Source organism: Nothoprocta perdicaria, unplaced genomic scaffold (assembly GCF_003342845.1).
Source record: "Nothoprocta perdicaria isolate Ctin4 unplaced genomic scaffold, notPer1 scaffold_307, whole genome shotgun sequence".
Lineage (NCBI taxonomy): Eukaryota > Metazoa > Chordata > Aves > Tinamiformes > Tinamidae > Nothoprocta > Nothoprocta perdicaria.
In genome coordinates, this window is record NW_020455541.1 from 296,487 (window position 1) to 309,989 (window position 13,503).

Sequence of the window (13,503 nt, forward strand, 5' to 3'; positions counted from 1 at the left end):
ACTGGCGAACCGCTTCCAAAGGCTGTTAGGAGCGGCTCAAGAAGCGCAGCTCAACACCTCGACACGTGAGGGAACTGTCCTCCCCTCCTGTGAGAGGAAACAAGGAACCAAGAGGAGTGACCTTGTAATTACCCCCCCTGAGGGAACAAGGCATTAACTTGACAACAGACCCCACTTTCAACAAGGACTCATAGCGCCCTCGGTCAKGGAAAAAGGTTCTCTAGCTGTCTGGAAAAATACCAAGAGATAACATTTTTTTTTCCTCTTACCCTCTTACTAAAGATGACCATTGGCAGGTCTTTAAACAGCATATTCCTTTGTGTATCTTTTTATTGTTCAAATAAAATGCATTACAGTGGAAATAAAAAAAAAGATGCTTCTTAAAGTCCTAGTATAGACTGCTACAGAGCACCCCCCGGATTGTACGTAAGGCAGGTGCCACACACAGAGCACACAGCCTCTCCTCCCCTGTCCGCAGGTTTCACAGCAAAGTTAGCAAAACGGAGATAAACAGAAACCACATCCCCAGAAATCCTGTTCTTTTAACCCACAGAAATACACTGCCGCAATAGTGAGCAGTATTTCTCAGTTTTTTTTTCCCGAGTGAGAATGCAAATAATCCGAATTAGCACTTAGCATCAGGCACAAAAGTCTAGGTATGGGCAAGGTTATAGGAAGAGGCTGAAAAGCACTGTTCCCCACTTATAATCAAGGGCTGAAATCGAATTTAAATCATTAATGGKACTTTGTAAGCCAACTAATTTGTTACACAGGAGAACTTAGTTCAAACTGTCAGAAAAATGACTTTTCTTCTTCTCGTCTTTAAGACAGCATCGAAACAAATTACAAGAAAGTCTGAAATTTGAAAACACTAAGTCACACCACCTAACTCATCTTGGGTATTTATTCACCTGAAATGATTCGAAAGATGCCTCTGAACAGTAAACTTGCACAGAGAGGACAAAAGGGTAGATATCTTMGTGACACCACATTAATGATGCAAGCTTTCTTTTAGCCTTCCTTCGTGCAGAATAACCAGCAACAAACCAGGTGTCCACACACCCAAAACCCACCACATTTGACTTGCACTTCAAACCATATATATGTACACTATACTGCTATCTGATTTGCACTGTATCTCAGCTGAGATCTGCCTCAGCTGACACAGCAGTTGGCTTTACCCCAGGGAGGTTCACTCCAAGCAACTTCAGTAAAGAAGGTTAATAGCTACTCAGGATTACCATAAGGGAATTTTAATTTGTATTTTTTAAAGGTAAACCCTTCATGAAATAGCAACCCAATTCAGAACAACGCACCACCTGCTAAAACAAAGCCATTTATTCTGAAATAAGCTTTCATCTGCAGCCAGTTTTTAATCAGTGAACTTCAAGTGAATGCTTTCCTTTTGAAAAAAACACAGAAATATCTTGAACCACCTTGTGTAGACAAAAGAAGGTACCAGAGGAACAGAAGCTCTGGGAACACTCGTGAAACCGAACAAACCTGCTGCATCAACCCAATTTTAAGAATTATTCTTACTAGATACTGCAGCATGATACATTTACCATGTCTATTAGGCATGTACAAGTGTTGGTGTGGAGACAACTCTGAACGTGCCAAAAGGCTTCCTCAAGCATTTTTTTTTTTCTGAAAAGCCTTTCCAAGAAAAGTGGAAACCCTTAATATCTTGTCACAACTGATGCATGCCTTCTCAAAAAAAATCCAACACATCTGGAAAAGAAGAGTCTGATAATGCCCGTTTTATATTGTTCTTAAATTACACAAGTAGAAAAGTTATGCTTATTAATAGTTTAATGTATGAAGGAAACATCCAGATTTCTGAATATGAAGGTACATATCTCACATTAATTTAAGTCTACATAAAGTAGAGCCTCTATACTGACATATTGAAATTTACTTTCTGCTTAGCCATTTGTTATGTAAACAATTGTACATTTATTTGCCATTCTAAAACTTCAGGATCAAGTTTACATAATTTTGCTAAATTTCTGTGTTTGCTCAGAAGCAGTTTACAGTACTAAAACCAACCAGCCAAAGAACAGCTTCAACAGAAAGTTATGTCCAAAAAAAAAAAAAAAAAGAAAAAAAAAAGAAAAAAAAAGAAAGAAAAAGGGGAAAGAATAAAGGCTAACTAAGTTGAAACGTATGATGGTGGGGAATGGGCGGTCACAATGTTCACAGAAAAAGGTCAGTTAGTAAGTTCTTCTGCAAAAAGCCTACACACTTCAGTCAAGCACATCAGTAGAATGATCTGGGAGCACATAAACTGTTTCTGCCATTTGTGTTTTTCCTCTGCAAAAAAAGGAATCWCAAGGCTAGCAAGTTGATCCCACTCAGCCAAGCTGGTTCATATGCACACTGTTCATGTGAGGTGTCCAAGTTCCAGTCCACACCTGAAAAGAGAGAGCTTTGTTTAACACCATTCTTCTGGGCCACTCAAAACATTACAGAAATGCCAACTACACAAAAGTCCYTACAGTTTCAACTGCTTTGAAATTAATTAGCACCTCAGACAATGCAAGCATCAATCATGAATAAACCACCCTGAGTTCATCTCTTAACTTTTTTTTTCCTTTCTTTCTTGCAATTCAGGTGAGGAAAGGTTTTTGAACCTTTTGTACCTTTTGAAGAGGGTACAAGATCTTTCATCTTCCTGCCTGCAGCTTATTCTCTTTGGCAACTCTTCTGCCTGCACATTCCTTTCCATATAGCACAAAAAACACTTTCTCCCAGCCCAAGTGGGAAGCCTTAATACCCCATTCAAAGAGTGAAGCCAACACCATTAAGCCRACAATTCCTCCAGCACAGCAATAAAATCTGTCTTTCTACACAAAAAAAAATGCACCCCAAGGAAACCAAGTACAGTCTCAACGCATGCCAGGTCCACTGTCCAGGAGATATAACAGGACTTGACATAAGCGCACAGGATTGTGTGCAAGGGCAACACCTCAAAGACCTACAGTTTTTCTATCACCACCCCGAGCTCTAGAAAACAAAACAAACACAACCCAAGTGAAAACTCGTGGCACCATGTTTTTTCAACTAAACCTGAAGTTCATAAATTATGATAAAGAGCCACTTCGAGCAATACATGAATTGCGCCTACAGAAAAAGTCACTCTGCTATGACCCTACAACCTGCAAAGAGCTAGGAGATGCTGCCTGCTCCTTGGAGAGTTCCAAGCTAACTCAAGTCCAGAGCTCAGTGTATAATGAAATATAAATGGAAGATTTAACACAAAAAGAACTACTACTGATTTGGGATAATTTCAGGGGCTGTCCTAGTAGTGTCAAGAGGTTTRGGGGAATGTATCTAAGTTCTGTTTAGTGGGAAGACCCTAATTCACAAAAGATCAGAGAAATTGCTTAAAAACATTAAAGAAGAGCTATTTATTCTCTTTTATGCTCTATCCTCTTTTCCAGCAAGGCAGACTTGCATATGAACAAATAATACCTGTCTTCACTAAAGCAAATTGATTAGCTCATCTCAAATATGCATCTATCCTGATGCATGTCATAGTAATTTTAAGTGTATCTGTGTGTACACATCTATATCTATATCTATATATATATACACACACACACACGGGCTCAATTGTGGTCACAGAATACATACATACAGCACTCAATTCTCTAATGAGTAGCGGTGTATCAGCTCAGAGAAATGAGGAAAAACAGGCAGCACCACACAAGATACGTTCCTCACAGCTAGAATGGTTCTCCCTTGACCATGCCATTTGTTAAGTTAAAACCATGAATAACAAGATGAAAACGTTACCGTCTGAGGCCCGTTATTTTCTGTGGAATTTGAAACCATCTTTATCAGCGAGTTCCAAGATGGGTCAGCAGCATGAGGCCCATTAAATATAGGACCTCCAGTACCATCTGTGATGGGGGCTACTGGAGGAATCATTGCATTCCCATACACAGAGAAAGGCATACCCTTAAGGAGGAGAAAAAAGCAAAAAAATCACTGTGTATTCATAAATGCTACTATTCTTGCACATACAGAACAGCTGGCATGTTACAGAATTTCTCCAGCTTAAAGCAGTAATAGAAAATGCAAGCCTAAAAAACACTTTTAAGCATTTATTTTTTCCTCTTGGCACAGAAAACATTAGAGGTTTTTTCCTTTTTTTTTTTTTTTTTAAATTAAATCTCAGTTGTCTCCAACACTAGGAATGCTACCAAATATTCACCTTACACATGTTGTAATAGTGCAGATGAATGATAGTTCAAGCAGCTCGCCTGCCTTGCGCACAAGTGTGGAAATTGAGCAGCACACTGGCAACAACAGGCTCCTTACCCCGACTTTYGGAAAGTCCATGTATCCTGCAGGAACAGGCTGATGGAATGTACCGGAAGGYGTCACTATTCCCGTACTGTCGCGCTCCATCGCTTGGTGCGAAAACACTCCCGGGTCTGACATGGGCCTGTGGATCATGTGGCTTCCCATCCCGCTGTGACACCAGTCCACTTTATCTAATGCACACACCAACATTGCAACAGGTTACTACCTACAGCACACACTAATTATCCTTTTCCCCCACCTAAACATTTCAGAAACCAGGAAAAAAAAAAARCTTGGTTATTATTTCCCATACATCCCATTAACTTTTTTTGCATAAAGGATAGATAGAGTGTACCAGAAAGAGCACTTGCATAGAGAGATACTCCAAAGCAGGAACCTCACTCAATGGCAAAAAGACGGCTGAAACCTAACATGCAACTAAGGCACAACCTCTGTAATTTTTAACTACAACACAAAAGAATCACTTGTGGCAACTCTTCCTCCTCCAAAACTCTAAATTCTTGGCAGATGTGGCGCAGCACAAGAGGTCACTCTGTATGCTATGAGGGTCACCTGCTTCATTTCATTCCCTCCCTTTGAACTACCTCATGCATACACGGACCCAAAAGCACTTTTTACAGGTAAAACCTGGAAACGGCCAGTTGGAGAYGCATGCTGATTTATGAGCTATATTAACTGACATGGGGTAACTAATGCACAGTTATTATTTCCATCTAGAACATGAAATGGGACAATTTTCCATAACAAGTAAGGTSAGTATGACTATAGGACAAGGGGCAGAGGGGCTGCGGACATGCTGTGGAAAAAAATATAACAGTCTTTCTGAAACCATCCTAATTCTCAGAAAAAAACATGACTTAAAGCATCAATTCCATMTTAAGTTGAAAATCTAGATTAATGGACAAACTAAGAAATAATAGACACCAAAAGAAAGAAAGAAAAAAAAAACCCACTAATATGACTCCACCTTTGACTCAGTTTTACACAGGAGGTTGTGATCACTTACTCGCCTCCACAGGTCCCTTCTGACTTCAATTTACCCACCAGCCTATAAAGATGACTTAAATTATCAGCTCAATCTGAACTACATCTTAGAGTCCTAAGTATTTGCTGAGGAAAAATCCCTTTGATGACAAGCATTTTTTAATGAATTCTTGAATCCTGAATTCCAAAAGGCTACAGGAAAACTAAGATTCTTGAGTGAAAGAAAATAAGGTGACTAGACAGGAGGAAAACAAATGCAGAATATAGTCTAATAAGAAAAAAAAAGTCCAAGTTAAAAGTAGATAAAATTATGTATTCTAAAAGAAAAATAAATCCAGTTATTTTTGAGGCTTTCGCTTCCRCTCTTCTGAAATGTATCGATCCTTAACCAGTTCATCCTGATACAAGATGGTSTTACTTTCCTTGTTATTTATTATTCCAAGTTAAAATAAACCTTGGCACCAGAGACATTCATTTTGGCATTATTTTCAGCTCCAAAGCAAAGTCAGGAAAAGATATTACAGTAGAATACAAGCATCTATTAAGCATCTTATCTATTCAGACTACATACCTTGATTGCCACCTATACCTTCGAAGGACCAGATACCACTGTGTCCCACTGGAGCAGCTAAGTTGCTCCCGATAACAGATGGAGTAGAAGTTCCAGTTTGTCTAATACGTGCAGACCGCTCAGTCCCAATTGGAACAGGAACTTTTCTGTCCTGAGAAACATTAYTGGGCTTTTCTGATCCCAGGGACACCGCTGAAGGAGTGGGAGATGGTGCTCTTACTCCAGAAGACACTGACTGGGCAGGAGATTCTACAGCAAGACAAGAGCATTTAGTAACATGAGCAATATCCTCTCAACTCTCCTGTTACTCCAAACCAAACCATACACCAAACAAATGGAAACGGGTAGTTTGTTAGTGTCACATTACAACAGCAGACACTTTAGGATTACTTGGACAGTCTTACTTTCAGATCAGAGACACACTCATCACTTGTTTAGTTTCTCACATCAAGTGATTATCAAACACTGTCAGCTACTGGACATGCAGCACGACTGACTTAAACAGCCCCAAATTGTAACCAAGCATTTCTGTCCATCAGCAATACAGGATTTGAGGATTATATCCAAAAGCATAGCTCAAGTAGACCCTTGTTTGCTTTTGTTGGTTTAAATCCTCCATATATTTATTATTGTTGCCGTCAGTAAAAGAAGAGATTAATTTGTTCCTTGAACAACTCAGCATTTAAGAGAAAAAAAGGAAAAAAAAATCTGTCCACAAAAGAGCTCAACAAAACCACAACTGCAGAGGCTGACAATGAAAGAAAGTATCAGAATCTTCATTTAGCTTTTGCTCCTGGAATACATCACACAGTTCAGCTTATAGAGCACGAAGAAGCCTAACTCACTATTACTGTACAGGTAGCTTAAGTAAAAGCATCATTACCACTCACACTTGGAATATTACCTGCACAAACCCCAATACACAGTTCGCTCTTTGTAACATGACTAAATGAGAAGTTAAAAAACCCTGTTAGAGCCTTAGCAAACAGTCCAGTGTTCATTATGAGAAAGCCAACTCCAAAAGCATGACCCAACTCAGCTATGAAAAGAACAAGGGACTACAGTTCACAAGTTCCACCGGGAATAAATCTTTGGAAGCAGAATTTTAAAACATATCCCTCCCTTGCCCAAGTTCAAAATAGCCAAAAATGGAAGAGGAGAGCAAGCTACTTCACAAATAAGCAGTACACAAGGCCATTTGATTGCGACGATAGCTTCTCAACTAGTTTCCCACTGACTAGAACTCACCATTTGATGCTGATGAACATGGAGGCAATAAACTAAGTGGGGAAAAATGCTGTCTGTTAAAATTAGCAGCTGCAGGTGGTCCTCCCAGAGGTGTCCCAGGTGCATATATCTGACCTCCAGAAAGGTTTGAGGCAAAATTACCCAGGTGTGTAGAGGAAGGTGTTACAGAAGCATAGGGTGAATCCATACTGACAATACCTACGGGAGAAATTGGCACAAGTGACTCCCACTATTGAAAAAAGTCTCTATAAAGAAGTCTCTGTCAAGAGGCCTGATATAATGGGAAATTAGGAAAGGAAGAAGATCTGCATCCAACCCATCCATSATTTTATTTTTTCATTTTGTTAAGAAAATGGGGAATGTTAAGCTTCTTACATAGCACAGARGCCACACACTGTGAAGACTTGCAGATACCTCAAGAACAATTCACATTATTACCATGCAGCTACCTTCAGTGACAGTGAATTCAAGGCACAGAATCCACGTTCYGATATAACTGCATGTCAGCATAACAGCAATTTATTAAGCCGTAACTTAAGCTTGCTATATTATGAAATTACTATCTCCAAATAAAAACAGTTGAGACAATACTTTTTTTTTTTTTGTAGTTTCTCCTCTCAAATTTTATTTCTTGGTAGGGGAGAAAAAATTAATAAGTTTATAAGCGCCGCAATCAACCTTGAAGTATTTCCTTCCAACTCAGAGATGCATTTTCATTTAAGAAAATGGTGTCCAACTGTGATAAAGTGGCACCAATTCTGTAAGGGGAATTTATCTCAGCAGGGATACCCAAAATACGAAAATTAAATTCCCCTCCACATCCTCAATGAAGGAAAAAATCCATCTAAGAAACCAAAGGAATTAAGGAAGGTTGTTACCACTCAAATCTTGTGCCTTTGCACTGGCATCTTTTTCTAAATCACAAAGCTAATACCAGAAACCTAGAATTATTAGTCGTACTTAGAAAAAACAATGTTTGTCAGTGATAGACAGGAGAAAAACAAGACTATCTGCCTGCCCTGTGCTATCTGTTAYGGAAACGCAAGCTCTTTTTTTCTCTTCAAGCTCTTCAGGGTCTAGGGAGCTACCTTCCTAAGAACATTACAGTTCCTGATTCCCCAGACACCTCCAACTCGATCTACTTCTATCTGCAGCCTTCAAAAAGYAGGGAGCTAACACATCCATGGTTAGAGTACTAGTGTCACTCACACTGTTTGACAGATTCAAGTGGTACSATATATGGGTGGGCAAACAGTACAAATTTTTAAGGACAAGAAATCAGACCAAATTCACAGATTTCCTCAAGARCTGCTTTAGACATGATACTCACAAAATATGAAAAGACAGCTAATACATGTGTCTTGATCCATACACAAAGCCAGATAAGCAACTTGTGCATTTTATTACAAGGGGCACGGGTTGTACGAACTGTATTTGCTGTGGGCTTCWAAAAATCTGCATGCAACATTTGGCACATTAGCGGAATTGGATTTTTCGATCAAATTGCGTACTGGAGAAAATATAGTCCTCTTCTTTCAAGGTTACATTCAGACCCAAATTTTGATATCATCCTAACACTTGAAGGAAGCTGCAACATTCTTCCGTAGCCTAAGCACAAGCAAGTTATCACACCACTGTGTGATAAATGCCTACAGATGGTAGTAGGGAAAGCAGGAAGAAACAGTGAGTTGCTTTACTATCTGAGCTGTCATTGAAAAGTAGAGTTTAGCGTGAAAAAGAACGCCTCTGGTGGACCATCAAGTACATCAGCTGCTAAAGTTATTAGATTTTAGAGAAGGCACTTGGAGAGGTGACCTGAACTATGCTTACAGATATAAAAACCATCATTATATTTATTAGAGTCCCATTTCAGTGCAAAGCAGCAATGGATTTACTATTAACAATTACAAAAGCAGATGCAGAAAGTATTGGAAATTCAAAACACAAGCATGCAGCAGTGATTAGCTGAAAACAGTATTATTAAGATAGAAACACAAAACTTGCACTTACCTGAGGGACTTGGAGCTGGCCTCTGTAATGGTGGCCTAAAACCTGGGGCTTTGGAAGTATCCGACTGATGTAAAGGATCCGAGTTTGGCAAAAAYGAAGACTTTCCTGATAGAATAGATTCTGGTGCTGTCTGAGATGAAACGACAGAACCACCCCAGAAGGCATGAGCAGACGTAGGACTGTTTTCAAACAACGTACTAAAGGGCCCAAACGGTAAAGTAGCACTGAAATTGGTACCCATAGACTTGTTTGCTGGATGGGCTGAATTTTGAGAAGCACTTTGTGTACTTAAGGTAGAAGGAAGCTGCACTGAAGAAGGAACACTGTGGGGCCTTTTGATGTGGTTAACGTTGAGGACTGCGACAGAAGAGTTTTGCACAGGAGCTGGATTCTTATGGACGCTCCCAGCTCCGTGGACAGGCGGTCTGATGGCCGGGGCTTCCATCTTCGCCACAGGCTGCGAAGGCCCCATTGCCGTCTGAGACATGGGGTAGGTCATGGGGGCATTTGTTGGCCCTGCCGCAGGGGCAGAGGAGCTTGCTGCTGCTAAGCTGGGAGGCACGACCACGCGAGGATCTGGTGCAGGAACCTGAGGTTGCTGAAGAGGAGRTCTTGCCTCTTGCAGGGGAGCTCCTTGAGGCTGCTGAAGAGCAGGGTGCACGGAGGAAGCCCCGGAAGCAGCACTGGGCTGCCTGCCGCTGGCTGAGCTGCTCGTCTCCACTACTGGCGGACTACCCACTTCGTGATCGGACGAAGGCGCACCTTTATTCGGAGAGGTCGCCGCACAGTCCGAAGGGCTGTTTCTGGAAGCACCTACAGACTGGGCAGGAGGAGAAGGAGATGACGGGGAAGATGCAGGGTAGTGTTCTTTGGCAGTAGGAATTGGATACGTGGCGTTCGTCGGCGCTGTGCTGGTGTTGCTCGCCGTGGTCGTCACTGTGGTGGTTGTGGCATTCGACGTCTTCACAACTGTGACGAAAAGCTGCCTCCTGACCGAGGGTGAACTCGGGCTGCCATTTGTGGAAGGACCAGGCACAGTAGAAGCCACTGAACTTGTTGTAGTTGTTGGGCTAGTCGTCAAAGAACTTGCTGAATTCACCTGAGAACCGCTGCTGTTCTGACTGTTATGGCGAGGCACCATGTGAGGTTTAGGTGAGTTGGTAGCTCTTGCAGGGCTCAAAGGCCGAACGGGAAAAGGACCCCAGGTGGACTGAGCTGGTGGGAAAGTACCTCCAAAGTGGGTCATGGGCAACCGAGGCGGACGGATCTGCTGGAAAGTCTGAGCAGCGAGCAAAGCGTGTGCAAACTGTGGAGGAGGATATGCTAATGGCAGAGAGACCTGGAAGCCGGGCCGCACGTTGTTCACTGGGTTCTTAATGGTTTTGTGAGTGGATGCTGAAGAAATTGCAGGCACAGCGAGTGCAGAGGCAGTTTGAGATGTTGATGAAGCAGCTACAGTGGTCACTTTGATCCCTACGAGAGAACTGTTAGCAGCTGTCGTCATGGCAGGTGTCGATGACCCCGTCTTGGAGTTGGCAGCAGAACTTTTCAAGCGGTTCTTTGGAATAAGTTCATCAATTTCCTTATCTGGATCTTTAATCAGAGCATTGATTAACTGTGTGGCCTGTCTTGTGGATTCAGTGCCACCCCTACAGAGGGAAAGGATATGAAAAGGAAAAAGTACAAAGTGTTTTCACTCATCAGGTTACAGAGAACTGCTCCAGGCACGTGGTTCAGCCTGTCTTCTGTCAGGCTACCATTGACAGAGAAAGGGCCTCTTATCAGGAGGCTAAGCTTGACATTTCCTGATGACAACCACTACACTCAAGCAGCTCAAACTGAGTATGCTAACAAAGAAGTAAAAATGTTTTGTCCAGAAAGAAAAAAAGGCTTCCCTGAATGCCTAAATATTTAGGCATCAGACATGCCTAAAGCATATAAGCCTAAACACATAGATGCCTACATTCATGTCTCCAGTTAAAAAAGCCTCCTCATGTTACCATCATAYATTTTATATGTTGGTAGCAACTGGCAGATCTTTTAATCCTCCCCACCACCTTGGTCCTGTTGTCCAAAAAACGAAGTGGCTGCTTATTCTTAGGGGTTAACCACAAGCCCATTCATTTCTCTCCCCAGAATCATGTTCTAGAAATAAAATATATATAAGAAAATGAAAAACAAACCCCCAAACCCTGGTGTAAGCACACAATCCACATTCACAAGCAGATATATTAACAGCAGTCTGCTTACCTTATTGTTATTATTCGATCTCCAGTTTTGTCTTTCTGTTTATCAATATCTATGTGTGCTCCTGTGCACTCACGTATAGCATTGATGTTACATCCTCCTCTGCCAATGACTCTGGAAATGACTGTTGATGGAACAGAAACCTTCTTGGACCTAGGCAAAACAGAACACAGCCAAGCATTACAGTTAAGATCAAGAGCGTGAAGCAATGGGTAGATTAGGCAAAAAAGCACCATAAAGATTCTATCTATGCAACAGTCAGTTTGAGAAATTCATCACATCCATTAGAAAAGTAGATTTGCTAACTGCAAGAACAATAAGACTCAAGCTACAGTGGTCTTTGAGAGAGGACATAAAAAGGGGGAATTGGGAGGAGGTTTCGCTTACCTTCTTACAACCTCCTTCCATCCTTCTTCCCTTTTCTGACCACGTTTCGGGCTAGCAATGGTCAGCTTTCCATTTGGAGAAGAAAGGGGAGAAGGACCAGATTTTGTGCCGGTAGACAAGGAATTACTTGTCACGTCACTGATAACTTCAGACAACCTTTGAGAGAGAAATTAAATACTAATCAATAAAAAGTCATGAAAAAGAAAAAAACTCAAAAGGATGACTTCCACCCACTTAGCTGCTCCTTCCCTTCTCCCAACTCCATTTCCTCTTTCAATGCAATGAATACTGCAAAATCAGAACTGATGAGCTACCTGAATGATCATGTTGGGTCAAAGGCAAGCATCATGCCACCAAGAAATACCCAACTCACCTAATATTTATAAAGTTTGAATGTGGTATCAACATATACCACATATTTCATCAATCTGACTCCTGCTTCTGAGACTACTGCACTGAGGTTCATACTGAAACTACATTTAAGCTTCTCAGTCACCGAACAGCAGCAAGGATAGAGGCTTTCATCCTTTCCTTAAAAGATATTTCATCACATTTGACCATGGAGACAAGGATTCAGCTTTCCCACCTACAGCAAACACCTGGAGTAGGCACATACACAGCCACAGGAACTTACTTGATGGATGATTTGGTAGTAACTGCCTTCCTCTCATCCTTCGGACAAGTGACAAGAACTGACGGTTGTTTCTTGTTGCTCTGTGCGTTGGTAACGGCTGTGGAAGAATGATTGTCACTTTTGTGGCTGCTGTTGCTATTGCTGCTTTCATCACTACAGCTGGAAATCCTCATGTTATCGCTGTCGCCGCTTTCACTGGTGCTGCTGCTCTTGGATTCACCATTCACCTTCTCTGGTTGCCCATAGGAAATGGGGAGTTGATCATCAAAGATAATTTGAACGTTATCAGGGGTGACTTTGTTTTTCCTGTTTTTTCTTTTGGAGCTTGTGGTGGTGATGGTATTATTTCTTTTTCCATGGGAACCTGCTAAAGTTGTCCAAGTTGCAGATATACCTATGGTGGTGGTAGTGGTAGCACTAGGAGGCTCCATCGGGACCTCTGGCTCATCTGATGGAAGACAGGGGGGAAAAAAAGGAAAAAAAAAAAAAAAAAGAAAAACAAGAATCAGCATTAACCAGTCTCAAGGAAGTTTGTTTGGTTTTGTTTTCCACGTTACATCTCTCATACCAAAGAGCTCATTAACCACTTGACAAACTACCAAGTCTCAAAAGACTCAAAGAAACAAGTAGAACTACCAACTGCATATAACTAATACATGTGGTACCACGTAGCCTCTCCCATTGCTCACGCTAACAGTCATAACAGTTACCTGCATCTGAAAACAATTACAGCAGCAATTTAATAAAAGCATGTTAAAACAAACAAGTATTTAGAGGACAAGTACATAAACAAGCATGTGAAACAACAAATCTAAATGTTTTTACCATGGGATCCCTTCACTTTAGCATAAGAGAATGAGAAAAAAAACATGGTCCTGATGCACCACGTAAGATGAAACTGATTACCACAGGCACCTTTCAGTTCTTTGAACAAGAGCAGACGGAAATTTGCTTGGAATCCAACACTCCCAGGTTGCTGAACCAGTCACTACTATAATTATTATATGAGGCAATAAAAATAAAATAAAATAAAATAAAATAAAAATAAAAATAAAAATAAAAATAAAATAAAAATAAAATAAAAATAAAA

At 41.0% G+C, this 13,503-nt stretch overlaps 1 protein-coding gene across 2 annotated transcripts in view; it reads right to left on the bottom strand.

Annotated features, from left to right (window-relative positions):
* Positions 1-1,732: 1,732 nt before the first annotated feature.
* Positions 1,733-13,503, bottom strand: part of ANKRD17 (ankyrin repeat domain 17) — a 41,636-nt gene continuing 29,865 nt past the window's right edge. For both annotated transcript variants that reach the window (XM_026042554.1, XM_026042553.1), the window contains 9 exons: positions 12,414-12,861; positions 11,780-11,935; positions 11,396-11,545; positions 9,146-10,794; positions 7,136-7,333; positions 5,888-6,136; positions 4,327-4,502; positions 3,799-3,963; positions 1,733-2,414 (listed from right to left, as the gene is read on the bottom strand). In XM_026042554.1, the coding sequence (XP_025898339.1) occupies positions 2,355-2,414; positions 3,799-3,963; positions 4,327-4,502; positions 5,888-6,136; positions 7,136-7,333; positions 9,146-10,794; positions 11,396-11,545; positions 11,780-11,935; positions 12,414-12,861 (3,251 nt within the window). In that variant the 3' untranslated portion in view covers positions 1,733-2,354. The remainder of the gene's footprint in view (positions 2,415-3,798; positions 3,964-4,326; positions 4,503-5,887; positions 6,137-7,135; positions 7,334-9,145; positions 10,795-11,395; positions 11,546-11,779; positions 11,936-12,413; positions 12,862-13,503) is intronic.